The 20,415-nt window shown below is 41.7% G+C and overlaps 1 protein-coding gene across 4 annotated transcripts; it reads left to right on the forward strand.

Moving 5' to 3' along the window:
* The first annotated feature begins 1,196 nt into the window (after window positions 1-1,196).
* Window positions 1,197-19,795, forward strand: cgnb (cingulin b). 4 transcript variants are annotated; one of them, XM_041053552.1, is made up of 21 exons: window positions 1,197-1,352; window positions 5,171-6,333; window positions 6,442-6,536; window positions 6,620-6,689; window positions 9,914-10,011; window positions 10,218-10,350; window positions 10,438-10,650; window positions 12,607-12,755; window positions 13,093-13,119; window positions 13,644-13,764; window positions 14,078-14,290; window positions 14,541-14,642; window positions 14,759-15,016; window positions 15,124-15,294; window positions 15,805-15,966; window positions 16,192-16,281; window positions 16,392-16,475; window positions 16,585-16,703; window positions 16,912-17,020; window positions 17,934-18,097; window positions 18,365-19,795. In XM_041053552.1, the coding sequence occupies exons 2-21, from the start codon at window positions 5,200-5,202 to the stop codon at window positions 18,495-18,497; spliced, it is 3,645 nt and encodes a 1,214-aa protein (XP_040909486.1). In that variant the 5' UTR covers window positions 1,197-1,352; window positions 5,171-5,199; the 3' UTR covers window positions 18,498-19,795. The 4 variants fall into 4 exon arrangements, with proteins under 4 accessions (XP_040909486.1, XP_040909488.1, XP_040909487.1 ...); XM_041053553.1 differs by having other exon boundaries at window positions 1,198-1,352; window positions 14,544-14,642; XM_041053554.1 differs by lacking the exon at window positions 13,093-13,119.
* Window positions 19,796-20,415: the final 620 nt, after the last annotated feature.

Genomic DNA, 20,415 nt, shown 5'->3' on the forward strand with positions numbered 1-20,415 from the left:
CATCCGCGATTTGCTTCGAGGTTTTCTGCTCAGTTTATTGTGAAATTCATTTGGGAAAAAAAACAATCTTTTTATAACAGCTATTTTGTGAAGCTATTATTAGTGGAAAAAGAAGTTGGCTCTGTGATGATTCTTAATACTATTGTTGACTTGTAACAAAAAAAGAAACAGGTAAAACTTTATTTTATGGGTTTGAAAGTTCTTAATAATGTCCTAATCGTTTCCTAACAAGTTCCTTGAGGTAAAAATATGGAATTTGACCGTAAATACAGGTAAAGGCCAGCCGAACATGCACAAATAGACAATTTGTAGGCAAACAAGCAGTTCAACAGTTATGGAGAGTAAAGTTTTTAGCAATGAAATATATATATTTTTTACTCTAGTTTAAACGTTCTTTCAAGGAAACCCCTTCTGGAATCTTGAAATTTTCTCTCTCTCTCCATATTATTACTGAAACTGCTCTCCAGGAAATGTCAATAAATTATTTGGATATTTAAGAACATTTTGTGACAGTCTTTACAAAGATAGACACATGAAAGATGCACGAGAGTTTAATTTAACAGTGATATTACAGTGACAGATTATGATTGGCCTGCTGATATATACTTAACAAACAGCAATAAAAAAAATAAAAGTCTTAAGAGCTGAGTAAGTTGCTGTCAGATGCCCTGTTGGGAAACAACAAGTAAATGAAAATTTGGATTATAAACAAGACTTCCCACTTACTTTCTAAAACCAGACCATTAATGCAGTATTTGAGATACATTTCATGGTCATTTAGGTTGTGGTGAAAGGAAATTGCCATGTTAACAAACTTGAATGGTGTTTTTCATGTCAATAGTTAATTTCGTCTCTGCAGTGGTCAGTATTTTTTTCTTGATTATAACGCAGGTTTGCCACGCAAACATTTGAACAACGATTGAGAAATTATTTCCCACAACATCGCTGTGTGTGTGTGTGTGTGTGTGTGTGTGTGTGTGTGTGTGTGTGTGTGTGTGTGTGTGTGTGTGTGTGTGTGTGTGTGTGTGTGTGTGTGTGTGTGTGGAAATGGGTCACACACACACACATATACTCACCGTGTGTACACTGATGAAACTGAGCTCTCAGCAGGCACCGCCTCTTTGGGGAGCCTCCCACCAATGAAGTCGGTCCTGAGGCGGGACGATGACTATCCGATGTGCTGGCAACAGGTTGCGCTGGTAGCGGGGCGAATTTCCCCAATGTCCTCGGTTCGTAGAGTAACATCTTCTCATCCCACCAACACTGTTCAGGACTGCCGCTGCTCCAAGGACGGATACAGGAGCCCTGACTGAGGAGGGAGGAATATTTCTGGATTTGGATCATCTGTGCAGGTACAGTAGGACAAGTATCCTACCCTGAGTATTAACACAGCTGCTGCCTGTTGACTGTACATGTACTTTTGTGGGATTTGGTGTAGGAGTCGTGTTTGCTGAGCGGGCATTTTATAACACCGGGGAAAGCAGAGATGGACACCTGTGGCTTTGTGATTGGATTTTGCCACCTGTCTTCTCGTGCTCAGCTTTTCCTGTTCCCGATAATGACCGAAATCAAGCAGTCGGTTGGGGGGGCTTTTGTTGTTCGCTTTCAGGCGTTAAATTTTTTTATTTTTTGGATGCAGCTGTGTGTGTGTGCGTGTGTGTGCGTGCGTGCGTGTGTGTGTGTGTGTCGCTCCGCTGGCTATAATTGGATCTGACTGCGCTGCGTAAAGAGGATATGAGAGGTTATTATAGCAGGTGAAGGCTTCTCGTCTCGTTGGGAGGCAGGTGCGTCGCTTGTTTATCTAGCTTCCCGCTCCGCTCGTGGTCCCATTGGCTCGTGTAAACAACTCGGTGGTTTCGACGCGCACCGATACTGACTGACCGGATAGGTGGGTGTGACGCAATTAATCCAGGAGCAGACAGGTGCTCAGGGGGTTGCTCTACTCTAATGGTTTCTCCTGTCTAGAGAATCCTCATTTGACAGTTTGACATGAATTTGAAAGCGATGTTATTTAATTTATGAGTCAAGCTGTGTAAATAACCTTACATCTACCGAGGAAATACAGCTTAGTCTTTGTAATGTTTAGATGTATGTGGCTGAAAAGTCTCATGTCTTGTTTTGGGTCGCACTTCAAGCTCACTTTTAGTTGTTCAACAAGTAAAATACAACCTGTCACCATGTTGTTGTTATTTTACACAAGGGAACCTGCCCCTATCTCACCAACACAGCTCACAATGCTGGTAACTAAAACAGTTTGTCTAGTGTGGATTTTCTGCTGCAGAAAATTTGCTGTACTCACCCAAAAGTAAATTCCTGGTGCTGAAATCATGTTTTGGAATAAAATTGATATCGCTTATTGACTCATAGTGTAATCTCATGGTGACACGCACATTTTGTGTTATTGTTTTATAAAGATTCTTTTGACATTATTTATTCCAAGCAAATTGAGCTAAACACTAACAAAATTAGTTAAATAAGGTGTTGAACATCAATTGTGTCATCATTTGTGTCAATTGTGTATCAAATGTGACATATCCTGATTTAAATATCATTTTCAGAACGTTTTCAGGGCTGTAACTAATGATTATTTTCACTAGAAATTAAGCTATCAGTTTTTTTCTCGGTTTCTCAAGTAAAATAGTTATATCTTCACCTATATAAATTATTATTATTACATTTAACTGTTGAGTATTACCTCTCTGTCCATTATTCAACTAATCATTTAAGTTTTAATGTTCTTATAATATAGGCCTGCTGGCTTTGATTTCAGCTGTACCATCCAACCCTGGTTTCAAAGTCTCGTGTCTTTTTCAGACACCCAGAGGCAAGAGAAAGTGTTGGGAAAATCTGAAGATCAGGTATGCTGTAACAACCAGCGCAGGGTGCACGAACAGGGCCAGAAAATGAGAAGTCAATGGTGGGTGAGGTGAAAGGGAAGCGTGATGGCAGATCGGCCCGTTTAGTGACATTCCTGTCTCTGTTGACACAGCCTTTCCTTGTGACAAGCGAGAGAGAGCATGAGAGGAGGTGAACCAGTTGTCACCAACCAGTGCTCGGCTACTGGTCGCTGAACGTGTCCAACAACTGAGCCTTTGTTCAAATCTGTATTTACCCAAGGAGCCTATTTACACCTGGGAACATTAGTGTGACCAGTGACCAGCAGGTGAGGGCTGAGCACATTGACAACAGTTAAAACAGACGATCATATCGTCAGTCATTTAAACCACACAGATATTGAACATGATTCAGAAATGTGAAAGAGAAACGTTCGTTTTTTTTAACCTTCAGGTCACTGTTGTCCAGCGTGGTCTGCAAACCTGGTTGCTTGTTCTTGTGTCATGGACGGGAGAATTAATTCACTGGACAACTAATTGCGCTGTATTTTTAGTCTCCAGTTTGTCGTCCTTTAATTAGTCTCTTCACTTTTCCTTTACTGCCTGTGTGGACAGTTTTCTGCATGTGTAGGCTTTACAGTTGATGCTGCCCCAGTTCTCAGTTTCCTCTTAATCTGTCCTTATTATACAAATGCAAACCACGCGCAATGCCGAGTGTAAAGGCAACGTCTGGAATCCTAAGAATGTTTTTGGGAAAGACAAAGGCTGACTTTGATTCACTAATCTAACCTCATTGCTAGTCGAGGTGCCGCCTGTTACACTATAACCAGCAGTCAGTCAGAGTTGGTTACATTTTAAATTCTGTCAGAGTCACATCTGTAAGTGTTGTGGATATGGACCAGTGAAACTGGGGTTGGAGTGTGGTACTAAAAATCAACATTAGCAGAGTTACACGTATACAAAGATATTTGCATGCAGGAGAAATAACACTTTGTGTTTTTCAAAAAACTATACCAAGATACTGCACATTATTCAGTGCTTACTTATAGAGCTACTGAAAGGACTGATGCTTATTAATATAAACTACCTGCTACCAGACAGGGAATGCATATATGCAAGGGCATATATGTGTGTGTATGTGCATATGCTCGAGCTGATATGTGTGCATGTCAGCTCAAAGCAAACAGTCTACGCCTGAGTGACTCTCCCCTGAAGTCGGGTGACTGGGGAGACTCTGGCAGAGGCAGAGAGAAAGAGGGGAGGCCCATTCCTGATATAGCCCCTGGTGTTTAATGCTCCACAGAGCCTGGACAAAAGGAGGAGTATTCACCTTCTCATAGTGTTCATCACCAAGCTCATTTTCAGAGCACAGAAGGTGGACATGCTTTTGTTTGACCCTCATAAATGCTTGGCAAATATTCATTTCTTTCAAACTCCATGTCCCCAGTTTGTAATGCAGACATCCTTTTATAAATTTTAATTTTTCAAGCCCAAGCTGAGATAACCCTGGTGACATCATCTGGGTTGTTTTTGAGAGACTTTTGAAATCTCCTCCACAGACACAGAACACATTGTGTAATTTCAGTGGAATGCCCCATTAACGTAATGTCAAAAGTTATATTTATTTGTCAGTAAAATACAACACACACTGTCAGTAACAGGTGTTCATTTGCTACTGTAACCATCAGTGATGGTCTATAATCCACCTGTGTCACATCAACCACCTACACATCTATACAGAAGATCCTTGTCCCTCTGTTTTCACATTATCAGAGACAAAAAGACAGTTAAATGCCCCTCTCCACTGCTTGCCAGCTGTTTGAATGCATAAAAATACCAAAAACTCAGTGAATCAGTCAACTCAATTGTTCTTTTTGTGTGTCTCATCTGTCTTTAGTAATAATTGGATAAAAACATGAAATGGCATATAAGAATGTCTGTGTGAATTAGAGGGAGCATATTAATCTTTGGTTTGAGGCGTCACATGCACAGAAACTACTACTCCTACTGTGTTTTCCCTGCTTTCTGAACACACCCTTGGGAAAAAGTAAGCCTCAGCCTGTACAAAGAGATTCTTAGTGCCCCAGTGGCATATTTGGCATGACATGAATACAATACATTCTAGTTGAGAAGGAATTTAACCTGTAGAGTAGGAAGAGAAGATGACAGCTTAATCAAGATATACCAGCAATCTGATATTTCAGCTGGGTCAGACTGACTCCACCTGGGAAGAAGTTGGGTATTTACACAAAAAGTAGAGGAAAAGGTAATGACAAAGGAGTGGCTCGGTTTAAATGATTTGCATTTCTGCTATTTTCTCCTCCCTGTTTGACCAGGCTGCTTGCACAGAAACCAGGAAGTGAATATGAGCAGTCTCTCCACTGACAGGAAGCCGCTTGTGGATTATGGCGTTCAGATCCGCTTCATCAAGGACCTCCATGACACAGGCGGGGGTTATTCTGATAAGTCCAAAGGAAACAACAGTGCAACTCCTACTTCCAGTAAATATGGGGTGGCAGTGCGGGTTCAGGGAATCTCTGGACAGCCTTATGTGGTCCTGAAAGATGGTGAGAAAGGTGACTCATATGGAGTTCAGCTAAACACTCCCACCCCCAGCTCAGGGCCACCATCACCTTATAACAGCCTCCCCAAAACTAATAAAGAGCCAGCTGAGTTTACAAACCCCTACATGCCTGTTGCAAACACAGCACGCTCCCCTGTTTCTACAGCAGAGGATGAGGATGGGGAGATTTTTGGGAGCCCTCTTAGGCGACCTCCAGGGGATGGTCAAGCTGGAACACAAGGAGAGGAGGAAGGAGGAGCTGGAAGAGAAGGACAGGTGGAAAGGGCAAAGCCTGAGCCCCAACTCAATGCAACAGCCAGTGAAGCAGCAAAAACCACAGATTTAAGTAGTACAGAGGAGTACAATGAAGCTGGGTTGAAACCTGTCAAATTAAACGGTGTGGGACCAAGAGGGGCCAAGCAAACTGGCTCTGGTTTCACTGGCTCCTTGGAGAAATACAGTGGAAAAAAACAGAATACAGATTCACATTCAGACTTGTTCCCAGAACCGTCATCATCAACCAATGAGGAGCCTGCCCCAGCGATTGATACCAACTCCCTGGCTCCCATCAACAAGCTCATCAGTAAGTTTAACAGTGGGACACCAGGCAGCACCCCACAGACCAGAGGCCGCACTGGAGCGAGGCAGCGGCTCAGGTTTGACGAGCGCAGGCGGTCCAGGAGTCTTGACGCTCGAAAAGATGTTCAACGAGAGGCTTCCCTTCCTTCCCCTACCTCTCCCACTCTGAATCCCTACGCTGCTCCTCTGTCTACCTCCTCCAATTTGTTGACGTCATCTGCCCCAGCGAGCGGTAGCCTGGGAAGAAGCCCTGCATCTGTTGCCAAGGTGACGGCACTCGAGGCCCCCAAGCCTAGCTTTAAGTCACCAGGGAAGTTTGTTGCCAAGGACTTTCCTCCAGCTGTAGCTAAAAAGCCTGTAAGTACTGGCAATGGGGAGCTGAGGAGCTATTTGTGGATATTAAATTGTCTCTTTGTTTTGTGTCTTGTCTTTTTTTTTTTAACATTGTTCACTTTCTATTTGAAGGAGATATCTCCAAGGAGCCTGAGTCAAAGCACAGAGGTCATCAGCAGGGAGGAAGCTCAGGTCAAGCAGTCTGTTTTCAACGTCCTCAAAGACAGGTAAACTACAAACAAATTTAGAGTTATTATTACTGTGTATGGGGTATTGCAATCTAATCCTCTCCCCAATGTTTTCTCATCAGCAACAGTGAGAATGAAGGATCCCTCAAAAGAAGGGTCAACTCTGGTTTTGAGACAACCGGCAGTCTTAAGGTATGACAAGATATTAAAGCCCATTATTATTTTGCCCACATGTAGTAAATGAGAGGTTTTTTATTCATTGATTAGATAAAACAGCATTTGTTTGCTACTGATAAAAACAATTCTTTTACTGAACCAGAACAGTAATAATGTAAGCATGGAAGTTCATTCTTGGTCTGACATTTTTGGAAGTATGCTCCCTTTGATAAAATATTGTCACTATTGTCATGTCTGTACAGTAAATATTAAGCTATCGCTATCAGCCGGTTAGCTAGTAGAAAGACTGGAAACACAGGGTAACCGCTAGCCTCGATCTGTCTAAAGCTAACGAAATCCACATACCAGCACCTGTAAAGCTCTCTGATTAACACATTACATCTCGTCACCTTCATTTTGTTAGCTTTAGACAGAACCAAGCTAGCTGTTTCCCCCGTTTCCAGGCTTTGCTCTTAAGCTAGCGGACTGCTGGTTGTTGCTTCTTATTGACCATACAGATGTGAGAGTGGGACTTATTTACTCTCGGCAAGAAAGTAACTAAGTTTATTTCCCCAAATGTTGAACTGTTTCTTTAAGGCTGGTGTACAATCTCTGAAAACGAGAAAACTAGCTAACAGGAAGCAGCCCTGCCATTTTAAAGATGTATTAATGAGATGGTTAAAAGGACCTGTTTACTGATAATGCAGCAGACTTTTGATATAAACGTTGCAACGCCATTTCTTTCTAATGTTACTGTTTATGTGGTCTTAGTTGTAGGCCACTAGTAGTATCAGCATTTGCTCTGAAAGTACCAGTAGTATATTTTATGTTTTTATTTTTCGGCTATCTAACCTGAAACTTTGCCTCATCACAGAAAGCTCAGCCAAGCTACTGTACAGAATAAGAATTGCACTGCTAAAATGATAACAATTAAGACACGGACCACATTTATAATGGCCCACGTTTGACTTAGCATTTGTTGTGTGTAGGTTCAGCATATTGGGCTAACAAAAGGTTGGAAAGTAGTGGCGTCTGGGATGGGAGTCATTTTCTCAACAGAGCAGTTCTTGTAATGAAGCTAACAGATGGTTGGCAGCCTGTCCTCTATTCTGAGGATATGAAGTTTCTATTTTCTTCAACTTTGTCTCCAAGGATCCTCTTTTGGCAGGCCAAAAATGTGAAAATTAAGGGGCATACTGAGCATTCCTCTGTCAATTTTTGGTGCCATCTCTGCTCCTTTGTGCTCCTCTGACACCTTATTAAAATAGTGTGCCGTGGTTTTTATGAGGATGTGCACACTACTTCCTTTAAATTTGCATCCTTTTGCATAAATCAGCATCTACATACAGAAGTCATTCCTTTGTGCCCTTACCTTCTCATATTACATGCACTTGATTATGTATGATCCCTTGTTATGTACCTCTTGCCGTGTTTGTGACCATGGCTGCTTGTGAATCGTTTGCCCGTCTTGTCTCTTGGCAACAATGCACCTGCAGAGGAAGGCTGTTGAAGGCTCAGTGTGTGTTGAGGGAACAGTCATTGAGAGTCATCAATAATTTAGTGGGACTGGAACCCTGCACCAGCTGGGGGTTGGCTTGCTGGATGGGACAGATCCTTCTTAGAGGCATCTTGTTGTACAAAACCTTGTTTTTCATGACGTTAACCATGCTGTCCATCTTAGTAGATTTAGTGGCTGACTCTTCAACCAAGCATTCAAGTGCAGGATGAAGGGGTTTACATTTTTTTGCCTGAGGATACTTCTTCTCCAGCTCTGCCTTCAAACCAAAACATTGCTTTTGCCTAAAGAGGAGATCAGAGCAGAATCAGATGACATGTGTTGTTGAACACTAAAGGGCTCATCCAGAGACTGTTTTGAGGCTTGTGTGATACATCCAATGTCCAGAGTAATATACTGACTCATGGTTAGCCTTTCATTTCAGTGAAGCAGCGTTCACCATCCCCCTGTACCACTAATGTCTGTGGCTCTCTCTAAGTGCTTGTGGTTTGCTGGTGCTACTGGTTTAATGCAATGTTATGAGTTAATGTGCGTCAGTGGGAGAGTGATGAGTTATGCACTGACGCCCTGTTTGTTCCCCTGGCTTACTGAGGATCAGATGCTGGTGTGTTGGATTACCTGAGTCCAAGACAGCTGATGTATGTTTGTTTGTGTATAGAGTTAACACTGAGGACTGGTTCACAGTTACATGATTCACATTTAGTGTTCTTCTATGACCTGGATCAGCATAAAACCCTCCCGGTTGAATTATCATTACAAAAGATCAGCAATGCTATTAAGGAATATATGGTTCCTCCAGCAACCTCTTTTGTGGATTCCCCATGTTGTCCAACCACAGGACAAGAGGCTATCAAGTTCAAATCAGCTATTGATTTAGATCAGGCTCGTACCAGATCTCATTCACAATATGTAATCACATTGTGTTGAAGTGTTTCGGCTATGACCACTAATGTGTTTAGCATTGCAGGAGAGTCTCTTTTCTTCTCAATACACATAAGGATACAGCTGATGCAATTCACTCCTTGTCAGCTCAAAAGAGCTTATACATATTCTCAGTTATGTTATCTTCTGTTAATTATCTCTTTGTGAGGACAGAGAGAAACTGAAACGTCCCAGAACGGGATTATCTACAAACTGTTCTGCGGGGGACGAGAAGAAAATGAAACAAATCTGTACAAAGTATATCTTTATAATCCATCGCCGATAAGTAACAGAAAAGTGAGGTCCCCTGAGGAGCAAAGCTGTCCGTGATCCTCGCTTTGTCTCTCTTTTCTGATTCTATGTGTGCGTCCCTGTAATGAGTGTGTAGGAGGATAAGAGAGGTTTCACGAACACGCTGCACTTATACCTCCTTTTCAGAGAGAGGGAGCCTTGACGAGCGGCGGAGTGGTGTGGGCGACACACGAGCCGCCGCTCCGGCTCTGCTCCCCTGCAGCCTGTCAGAGACTGTTGTTTACGTGGGGAGATCGTCTTTTTTGACGATGTCTGAGCGTTCTGGAAGGGCCTGTTCTCCCAAAGATTTTTTTGACTGTCAGAAACTAGGGCAAGAAATCCAAGGCAGGATTTTTTTTTTTATGTTCAAGATAATACAGAGCACATAGTGTATTTTCAAGGTTGACAGTGACACTCTGTCGCAGTGTTTCCAGTCCTGCCCTATGTCTTTGTCCTCTCTCATTGTCCCACTAAATCAGTCTCACCCTCCATCTTCTCTACACTTTGTGTTTGTGTGTGTTTTTGTTTGCAGAAGGGAGGATCTGATGGAAGCCTCCAAAAGGGGAATGTCGAGGAACTTCAGGAGCAACTCAGCCGTTGCAAGAAAGAACTGCAGCAGGCTCATGATGAGTAAGGATGTGTGTGTGTGTATGTGGCTTTGCATGTCCAGTGTGTGAACGTAAAAGCCAATAAACTTCAATAAACTTCCAGTTATTGCTGCTGTGGCTTTTTTGTCAAAGGATCATTTCACCATTGCCTGATTGATTGGCAATTACTAATGACCTAATGACTCAAGTGTTTCAATATTAATCATGTGTGTGTGTGTGTGTGTGCAGACTGGCCGAGGAGCGTATGGCCAGACAGGGTGCAGAGACTCGTCTTCACCTGCAGGAAGATCAGCTGGCTGAGCTTCAGGAGGAGCTGAGGAAGGTTTCAGAAAACTCACCTCACTCAGACTCTCTGCAGACGGTACTGACACTGCACAACTGCACACACACAAACACTTTTATCTGTCTATCTTACCATCTACATATCTGTACATTATTTTTTCGATAGGAAATGATGACTCTACAGGCTGAGCTGGCTGAGGCTGCCATGATACGTCAGCGTCAGGAGGATATGCTCCACCAGCGGGAGAGGGAGCTGACAGCCCTCAAAGGAGTGCTGAAGGAGGAGGTTGAGTGCCATGACAGAGAGATGGAGACTCTAAGGGAGCAGTACAGCCAGGACATGGAGGACCTGAGAAAAACCATGGAACAGGTCACACAGGTGGATGGCACTTTCCTTTCCATTTTGTGCATAGAGTCAGTCACACAAAGCTTTGCTTTGTGGCAGCCCATAAGTTAGAACACAGCTTTTCTGAACAGGCTGAGCTGTGGTGCAGCAGTGGTTCATTGAACATTTAGCAAAAAATGAGGTTTTTGAAATTGATTCTTCTTCAGTTGAGTCTGTAGTTGAGATTTAAGGCTTAGATTATTAGCCAAAATTATAAAAAAAAAAAAAAGATTTTGAAAACCGGGATAAAAGGAATAAAAACTGTGCAAACAAATCTGAGACTTTTTGAACTATCTCAGTCAATAGGGGACTAATGGTACAAAACAAGAATATTGATCAGTAAAAGTAAAGAAAATTTCTCACTTAGACGCTTAAACACCAGTGGTACACTATAAAAATGCTCAGGTTGTTTGATGTGAGTCCTGCATGATTATCAGCTGCTTTATAAATGCTCCTCAGTTCTGACTTTTCTAACTCCGACTGCGTGATTGCAGTTGCATTTCTGTGCAGTTACTTTGATGTAGGACGTGTGTGCCCCGCTGTGTTTTTGAACAGATGAACCCTGAAGAAGAAGAAGATTTTATTTGGCTCAGTAAAACTAAAAATTTTGGTTTTGTAACTCTAATGTCACTGAACCAACACAGAGTGATTCAATAAATGGAGGAAAGAAAAAGGCAAGGCATAGTTTACACAGACAGAGCTGAATACACTGGTGCTTAGAGAAACACATTGTAAAAATATAGTAAATGCCGCTTTAGAGAGAATAAGAGTCCTTTTTAAGTCCATGTTGGCATTTTTTTCTTTTACTAGCGATAAAGAAAGTCTTGTAGACACATGTTTCTGCAGACTGTGGATCAGGTTTTATAAATGAACAAAGTGAGTTGTGTGCATTATTTCTTTCTTTCTTTTGTTATTTTTATTAGGGTCCAACATAAACTTGCACATGGACACACATTTTTTTTTCCCTTTATTCGTGTGATTATTGTTTCGGTGTCAAACTAAGAGTGGCCAGTGTAAATCAGCTATCACGATGAATATTTTTTAGTTTCTGATCACTGATGTGTTTTTTTCAGTTGCATCATAGTCTGCTAAAGCACTCTTAAGATAGAAACAGCCAGAACATTTTTTCTTTTCAGCAGAGTTCTTTGTACAGGATGGTTGAAGTCGGGTTATACCTGTCAGGCAGTGTGTGTGGCCTGCATGCATTATAAAGCGGATATTAAATTGTGCTTTGATGTTGCGTCCGCCTATTGTACACCCATGCTTTGTCTTTCTATTCTGTTTTATGTGTCAGTATGCAGCATTCAAAGACAAAGTCAGAATACCATAAGGTCAGGCTAAGCCCAGTGTGCAGAGTTAGAAAAGAGAATTTTGCTACTTGTTTTAGCAGTGTAAAACTTTTCCAGCTGAATTTCTACTGTAGAGTTTCTGTTTCTACCAGTAGACTATTTTGGGAGTACTGTAGGACGTGGTGTAGAAGAAATTTGAACCATATATGTATATACAGGAATAGATCATCATGCACATTTTGGAAACAGTAACAGCAGTGTCAGGAAAAAAAGTAACACGCAGCCCGAGAGCAGGAAATAAGCAGACAGGTTGTCAGCTGCTTTTGATGAGGTGATTCATTTGGGCGAGAGGAGGATTAAAGCAGCTGGATCGCTGTTTGTGTCGACTGTACTATGCTCTGTGCTGTCTGAAATTTTATGTTTGTGTTGAAGTTGAGGACATGCTGAAAGATCTCTTTGTCTCTGTTCCTTTGCGCCAGTCATTTGCATGAAAAAGAAACATGAATTAAAAGAAAATGTGAACAGCCTTTGATACAGTATTTTTATACAGTATGCCATAATGAGAAGGGCTTTTTAACAGCAAGAATAAATCTGTGTTATACACTGACTCCAGTAACTCAAAATATAATTTCTTGTGCGTATGTTTGTGATCATGTATCAGTCCCAGGAGCAGATAGAAGAGGAGAGGGAGAAGGTGAACGCCTCCATATTGACCTTGGAGGAAGAGCTGGAGAGCTGCAAAGACCAGGGAGACCAGTGGAAGACGCAGCTGGAGGTCACCAAGCAGGAGCTGCACAACACCAGAGAAGAGTTAGTGTCTACAATGTTTATTTTAAAGACGTAGGACAGAGGCTTTCATGTCTACGATCGCATGACAATCCAAATAGACTATGGAGCCATACCATTACTTTTGGATTCATAAAAAGACAAGCATTCACATTAAAACAGGCTTGTGTTCACAGCTAATCTTTATTGCTTTGAACTGGCAGTCAGAACATATTTCAGCCTCGGTCAAGCATCAAACACCCTTTGTCGTATCTGATGTTTTCACAATCACAGACAGTTTTTGGTTCATTCCTATAAGATTAGATTTCTCTCGAGCTATTTTTAATGCATGCACTCTTTCACTTTACTTTTCATTCGGCAGGAGTGGGAAGCACATCAGCAGTCGAATGTGAGAGAGGAAATCAGTCTCACTGTGTTTGGTTCAAGTAGATTTAGTCTAGTTTCAATCAGAGCTTGAGTTGTGTTCCCTGAGATTCACCTGAAAGGCTCATAGTGTGGATTTTGAATCTGATGACATCTGTTTTGATCATTAGTGAACCCGTACTAACTGTAATCCAGTGATAATAAACCCAATCATGTCAATCCTTCAAACCGATCACCATTCAGAAATTTACTTAATTGATTCTGTTTCAATGACGTTTTTTTTTTTTTTATCACCAAATCTAAACAACACTTTTTCCTGATTTAATTGCCAATGGATATAATTCATTTTGAATAAATGATGATTGATTCTGGAGGTGGTGATGTTTTTATGGTTTAGCCCAGTAGCTTCACTCCTGTGCGCTTTGTGTTTTTTGTCACTGCTTTATGTATCTGTTTGTGCTTACGGCCTTGCAGTGTGTGTTCATGTCTGTTGTACATAGAACTGCTGTCACCACTGTGTGTTCTTTAAAATCTGCTTTCTCTCTGCAGGCTGCTGAAATCCCGTTTAGAGAAGGAAGAATTTGAGGGAGAGCTGAAGGATCTTCAGGATTCACTTCTCGCCATGAAGAAACAAATGCCTGCATCTGACGATAGCCGTTCTTTAGCAGAGGTAATTCACATTCATTCAAAGCTGCGTGGGTGAAATGCAGGGGCTCATCTTTTCGGTTCAACAGTATGTTTAGTTTTTTTCTTTTTTTTTTAATCTGTCAGAGCAGTAATGCGGCTGTGGGTTTTCCTTTGGGTGAAGTTTGGATCATTTCTCTCTCATTTTCATTCATTCTTCCTGCACACGCACACACACACAAAAACACAATCACAATCACACTGGCATGCCCCATACCCGTATTAACACAGTGTTATGCACCCTTGCACATTCCTCTTGTTCACACACGCATTATTCATCTCTGATTACTTATCCCAAGGAGCTTCAGCGTTGCCATGACGATCTGAAGCAGGCTCGCGCCGATCTGGACAAACAAAAGGGCGAGTTAGACGAGAAGAGCGAGGCACTTCAAGCCCTGAAGAAAGCGAGTGGAGAGAAAGAGGCCGAGCTTCTGTCTGAAATCAGCAGGTTGAAGGAGCAGTCGCAGAAAGACAAGGCCGAGCTGGAAAAGGTCCTTGAGAAGGCAAAGGAGGTGAAGCAACATCTAGATTCTATGGAAAAGACGTGAATTTGATTCCATAAGCAATTTTTAAAAATGAAAGGAACACTTCTTGCGTTACTGAAATGGATTTGATGTACCAAATAAACAAAAGGATATACTTTTTGTATAAAAATCAGTAATTACAGGAAATTTTATGTATAGGCACTAAAATCTACATCGAATATTAAGTTTCTCTTTCACCTTCCCCTTTCTTCTTTCTCTTTTGACCCACATCACTCTGCAGTCATTAGCTGATTCTACGGGAAAGACTGTGGTGGACCATGGCACCAACGTGGAGCTCCAGGAAGCAAACACTCGCCTCAGAGAAAGGCTGGCACGCATGGTACAGTACAAAACTCAAAATCATGTAAACACACAACATCAGCATGTCAAAGATACAGAGAAAGATTTTGGTCTGGAGTTTGTATGCACAAATTAGTCCACATTCTCATTTTCCAGACGAGGCTTCACTCCAGCATGCCCCGGAGCTCAGATACCGAGGAGGCACTGGAAGCTCTGGAGGATGAGAACCGTTCCCTGAAGTCTCAGCTGGAGGAGGCCAAGAGAGGAGCCACCCGCCTCACCAAGGAGAGGGATGAGCTGACCCGGCGGCTGGAGGAGAGGGACCTGGAGAGGGAGGCACTACGGAGGGGCAAGAGTGACCTGGAGGAGCAAAAGAGGCTGCTGGACCGAGCCCTGGAGAAGATTAACAAAGAGGTGTGTGTGTGTGTTAGGGTTAGATCAACAGCATGGTTTGCTCACATATGTTTAAATATGTTGTTATTCATCGCCATTTTTCTTTTTTGTGCCTCCACCACTGTCAGATGGAGATGATGATGGGAGATTCCCGTCAGTCGGTGGCAGCCCTGCAAACACAGCTTGATGACTACAGGGAACGCTCGAGGAAGGACCTGCTGGAGGCACAGCGCAACGGCAAAGACAGGCTGGCTGAGCTGCAGAGAGCCCAGAGCAACCTGAAGGCCCAGCAAGAAGAGGTGAGGACAAAACACTGAAAAAGAGGATATGCAAAATGAAATGAACACTGTCATTATGGGCATGTTAGCGTACTGATGTTAGCATTTAACTCATAGCACTCCTGTGCCTAAGTAGCTATAGCTTCACAGAACTGCAAGCATAGCTGTACACCCTTAGTTGTGTTAGAATATAGCATATATGTGTCTCTATGAGTGTATATATAAGAGTATATAAAGTGAACTGCTTGCAGCATATTTCTCTGTAATGTATGTTAGCTGAAAGGAGTTTTCAGGAGTGTAAAAGAAGAACAGAAAGTCTGTACCAAGACAGAGAAGTGGCTTAGACTTCAATTGAAATGTGGAAATATATATTTCATATTTAGTCAGAGAAAGTGTGGCAGGGTTTTACAAAGAGCATTCATGTCTGTCAAACTCCAAGTTCAGCTTGAGGGGTATTATGAAAGGAGAAAATACATGAGAATGGGTGGACTTCCTATAAAATTTCATGCGCCTTGTTTTTTTTTTCCCCAGGTTTCCCGTCTGAAGAAGGAGCTGCTGGTGTGCAGTGAGGAGAGAGACAGCGCCCAGTTGGAGAGGGACCTCCTCAGCAACCGTCTCAAACACTTGGAGAGCGAACTAGAGTCAGAGAAGAGCACTCACACTGATCGCACCAGGGAGATCAGGGGCCTGGAGGTGAGGCTTTGAGGTCAAAGGTCATGAACTGGGGAACCTAAAGATGGTTGTGAGTAAATCGGGGATACAGTGATGTGTCAGCAAATGGAGTTTTAAGTTAAAAAAAAACGGTGAGGGAGTTATGCATGTGAAGTTGAGGTATCACAGGCAGATTGACAAGATAAGCCTAAAAAAACTGTTATTGTATAACAGTGTCCTTATTTGCCTGCGCGTGCACGTTCGCAGGATAAAATTAAGACACTGGAGATCGAGATGGATGAGGAGAGGAGCAGCGTGGAGCTTCTGAACGACCGTATCACACGTAGCAGAGATCAGGTACTGTATAAAAATATTTGAATGTTCATGCAAATAAGCAGAAGGCATTTCTGTGTAATGATGTAACTGATAACAGGTTTGCTTACACTGCCTTCTCATTCTCCTCTTAGGTGGATCAGCTCCGTTCAGAGCTGATGCAGGAGCGATCGGCAAGACATGACCTTGAGATGGACAAGAGTGCACTTGAGAGACAGGTACTGTTAATTCATTCAGTGCCTGGACACAAACGTACCAACACACTGTTAGAACAGCTTTTGGAGAAATCAGTCGTTTGTTCACTTCACTGTACCACTCTTCTCCCAGGTGAAGGAGCTGAAGTCACGTGTGGCAGACATGGAGGGCCAGACTCGGCCCTCAGCCGGAATCACCCTGCTGGAAAACAAAATTCAAGAGTTAGAAGAGAGACTTCGCAGTGAAGAAAGGTACGACTGAAGACAAAATAAGTCGGAAAAGAAATCGCAGCATATCTATAGCTAAATATGCAGCTTTTTTAACTTTTTGGATATTTTCATGAGTCAAAGTCCTGCATACTGTCAACACTAACATCCCCAATAAAAAATTAAACATAATTGTTTCAAAATATTTTAGTACTGTTGAGAACTGTTGTGAATTCTGAATTTCTCGCCACAGAGAGAAGGCCAGTATCCAGGCCTCCCAGAGACGAATGGAGAGAAAACTAAAGGAGCTGAACGCCACGTTAGACCAGGAGAGGAGCCAACATGTTGAGCAGAGAGATCAGGTAAAGATTGGCATGCAAACAGTCTTTTCTCATTGCTGAAGTGCTTGCTGGTTAAATACTAAATGCATGCTTAAACTGGATCTAACCAATTAAAGAAATAGGCAGACATTTTGGGAAATACGCTTATTTGCAGTGCTTTGCTACTGGGAATGAGAAATTTCATAGCACAAACACTGGAAACAGGGGGAAAGAGCTGGCACAGTTCTGCTCCCTGGCACATAACTACATTTAAAACCAAAATATGTAGTTATTACTTTTTGTTTTTCATATGGATCAAAAAGACAATATATAATATGTTAATGGGTTAACATACAGAGGTACTGATAGGCAGATTTTTTGAGCTTTGGACAGAGCTATGCTAACAGGCTGCTGGCTCTAGCTACATATTTCCCATGCAGATCCTGGTCTCACTCTCACCAACAAGGTAAATAAGTGCATTTTCCAAAATGTGGGACTGTTCTTTCAGTGTCAGACCAGTGAAAGTATCAAATAAGTTCCTGTTGGCTCATTTCCCGACTCAGAGCTTGTACTACTTTGCCTACTCTTCTCAGTTTTAATTATGTAGTAAGAATTATCTATAGGTCCCGTTTGACCTACACCTGCTGTTTAATCATTAACACAGTTCAAACAGTGGTTAATTGCTTCTTTTACATAAGACTAATCTCATCTGTACTTCTCCTGACCTACACCCAACCTCACTTGGTCACCAGAACGCTCCCTGACCTCCCTTTCCCTATCAACTTTCTGCTGCCTTGGCCTTTTTTCAGCAGTCGTAGCTGCCCCCCTACAAACCCACATACCCATCAAACCCCTGGCTTTAACCCCTGCCCGTCTGGCTTCTTCCCCTCTGCTCCCACATCTTCACCCGTGACCTCCTCTGTTCCCCTCTAACCCCCTGCCTCTCCATTCTCAGCTGTCTCTTCGCGTGAAGGCCTTGAAGCGGCAGGTGGACGAAAGCGAAGGAGAGGTGGAGCGCCTGGAGGGAGTCCGCCGTAAGGTTCTCAGGGACTTGGAGGAGCAGCAGGAGCTCAAGGAGGCACTGCAGGCCAAAGTCACAGCACTGGAAACTGAATTAAAGTAGGACTGAAGTTATTCTCCCAACTGAGAAATAATGTAGATCTTAGAAAAATATGTTAAATTCGCTGTTCCACACACAATGTAAGATGACTTCCTTGACTTTCAGCATTTGTCAGTTAACCCTATCAACACCATGTGTCCTCTTTACACTAGGGGGCACTACATAGTAACTAGCAGGACACATGCTTGTATTCACTGAGCTGCAATGTATGAAAATAGAAGAACTGAGTGATGCTGTTGGATTTTCTGCTGTTTGCTTTCTCTCAGGCGGAAGTCACAGCAGACACACCGTGCGGCTCTGGGCTCCTCCACTTTAAGCTCTGAGGATGAGGACGGTTTCTATGACACCAACATGACCTCCATCCTGAATGAAAGCCACCTTCAGACCACAAACTGCTAGAATGAAATGACTCCAAGAAATTACCTTTTTTTTCAGTGCAAAAACGTGTAAGATTTTGTCAAAGAAAGGTACTCAGGGCAGCAAGGGCTCACTTATGTGAGGAACTTTGTTGCCATGCACTACAGACTTGCCTTGCAGTTGTTCTTGGTTTTATTTTTAGTGCAGCAGTCCAACAGAGACAGGTTGTCAAGACAATTAGATTGCATTTTTTGAGCCTTCAGCTGTGATTATTACTGCTTCTTTACTGTCAAGTTTGATCTGTCTTGAGATCCACTGTTTCTCTGTTTTGTTGAAGAGAAGAGTTACAATTACTGTTAGAAATACGAGGTTTTACTTCAACTTGAATTATATTTTCCAAAAGGCTGTTTGCTGTTTGTTTTTTGTGTGCACCATATTCACTACATACTACTGTGGTAGCAAATTACTGTGGCATGATTAATATTGAGAGGTCATATGGAAGAGAGGTATTTTACCAGTTTTGTTCCACTGACCCCAGATTTGAAAATTCAAATCCGTTTTAAACCAAAAAAATATTTTTTTTTTTTCTTACTGTTCCAATTGTTGGTTTTATGTTTGCTTGTGCATGATAAATTGCATCTGTCAGTGTTGTTATTAGCTCCAAGTGTTTCTTTGTGTATTGAAAGTGATGTAATTTTTTTTTTTTTTTTTTTTACCTTTGAATGTGACTGTAATGGGCCATTTAAACTGAGCCTGTGTTTTTACACTGTATTAGCTGTGCATACCTGTTACTCAAGACAATCAAACATACATACACTAACACTGTGTATCCTCTGAGGTCAGTTTTCTCTATACAGAATTTTCTACTTTAATGGCCATATATCTGAATGTGGTTCAATATATCGCTGTGTATTTAGCTTGGGCCGTGTGCACGTTTTCATTCAAATGCCTTAAAAATTAGTTTCATATCTTTATTTTCACTTGTCATCACAAATGTTTTGTTTATTTACTGCTGCTGAAATGATTTAAATGGTATTTCATGTGCTTGCCTGTGCTTGCGTCTCCAGTGCATTCCTAATGGAAGTATCAGTACTTACAATGTGGAAGCGTTCCACATTTCTCCTTTGTTGCACCTGACTGTTATAAAATATTAATTCTAACCTCCTAATGACATTTTGATGGTGTCATTATATTTTCAACATGTCACTTTTTAAATTTAGAGTATGTTTATGAAGCTGCTTGTAACATTTGATATGTGGCAAAGAGCTTTATAAGCTTCCCAAAATTTTTGACAGATATTTGAAGTCAATTTTGGACCATGTGTACAATAAAAAGAGGTATATTATAAGTTTTCCAAGTATTCTTACTTATTTTATCTCTTAGTATTTAAATTCTGCAAGACACATTTTAAGTACTTTTGTGTTTTAAGTACCTTTTTATTTCACCTATTTGTAAAAGGTTCCGTGAAAATATAATATTAAAAAAAATCCACAGAAAAAATATATTTTTCCATGACCCCAAAATCAGAGTGACCCACAGACCAACACTCCAGTTTCAGATATTTATTGATTTGTTCAATGTCCAGCTGAGTTGATGTTTGAAGGCCACTCTGTCAGTTTTATTATTTTTAATTCTGACTCGATAGGCATGATAACCACATTAAGGCAAAAATCAGACAAGAGATCTACACACTGTAAACACAAAACTTCGTTATCATGCCACTGACAAAGATTCCCATTAGATCTAAACATTGTTTTTTTTTAATTTGTTCTTTTAAAAATCAGTCCGTTTCCCAACTTTTGCTTTGATATGATGAGCCACATGTACCATCTTATCCCAGGGGTGCGGCCATTGGATTATACCTGCCTGCTTTGTGTACTTTGTGGAAGGAGTGCTAGTTAGTGGCAGGCCTGGACCCAGTACCAATTAATTCACCTCTTATCCTCACTTCACTTTCACC

This window comes from Toxotes jaculatrix, chromosome 13, assembly GCF_017976425.1.
Source record: "Toxotes jaculatrix isolate fToxJac2 chromosome 13, fToxJac2.pri, whole genome shotgun sequence".
NCBI classification, from domain to species: domain Eukaryota; kingdom Metazoa; phylum Chordata; class Actinopteri; family Toxotidae; genus Toxotes; species Toxotes jaculatrix.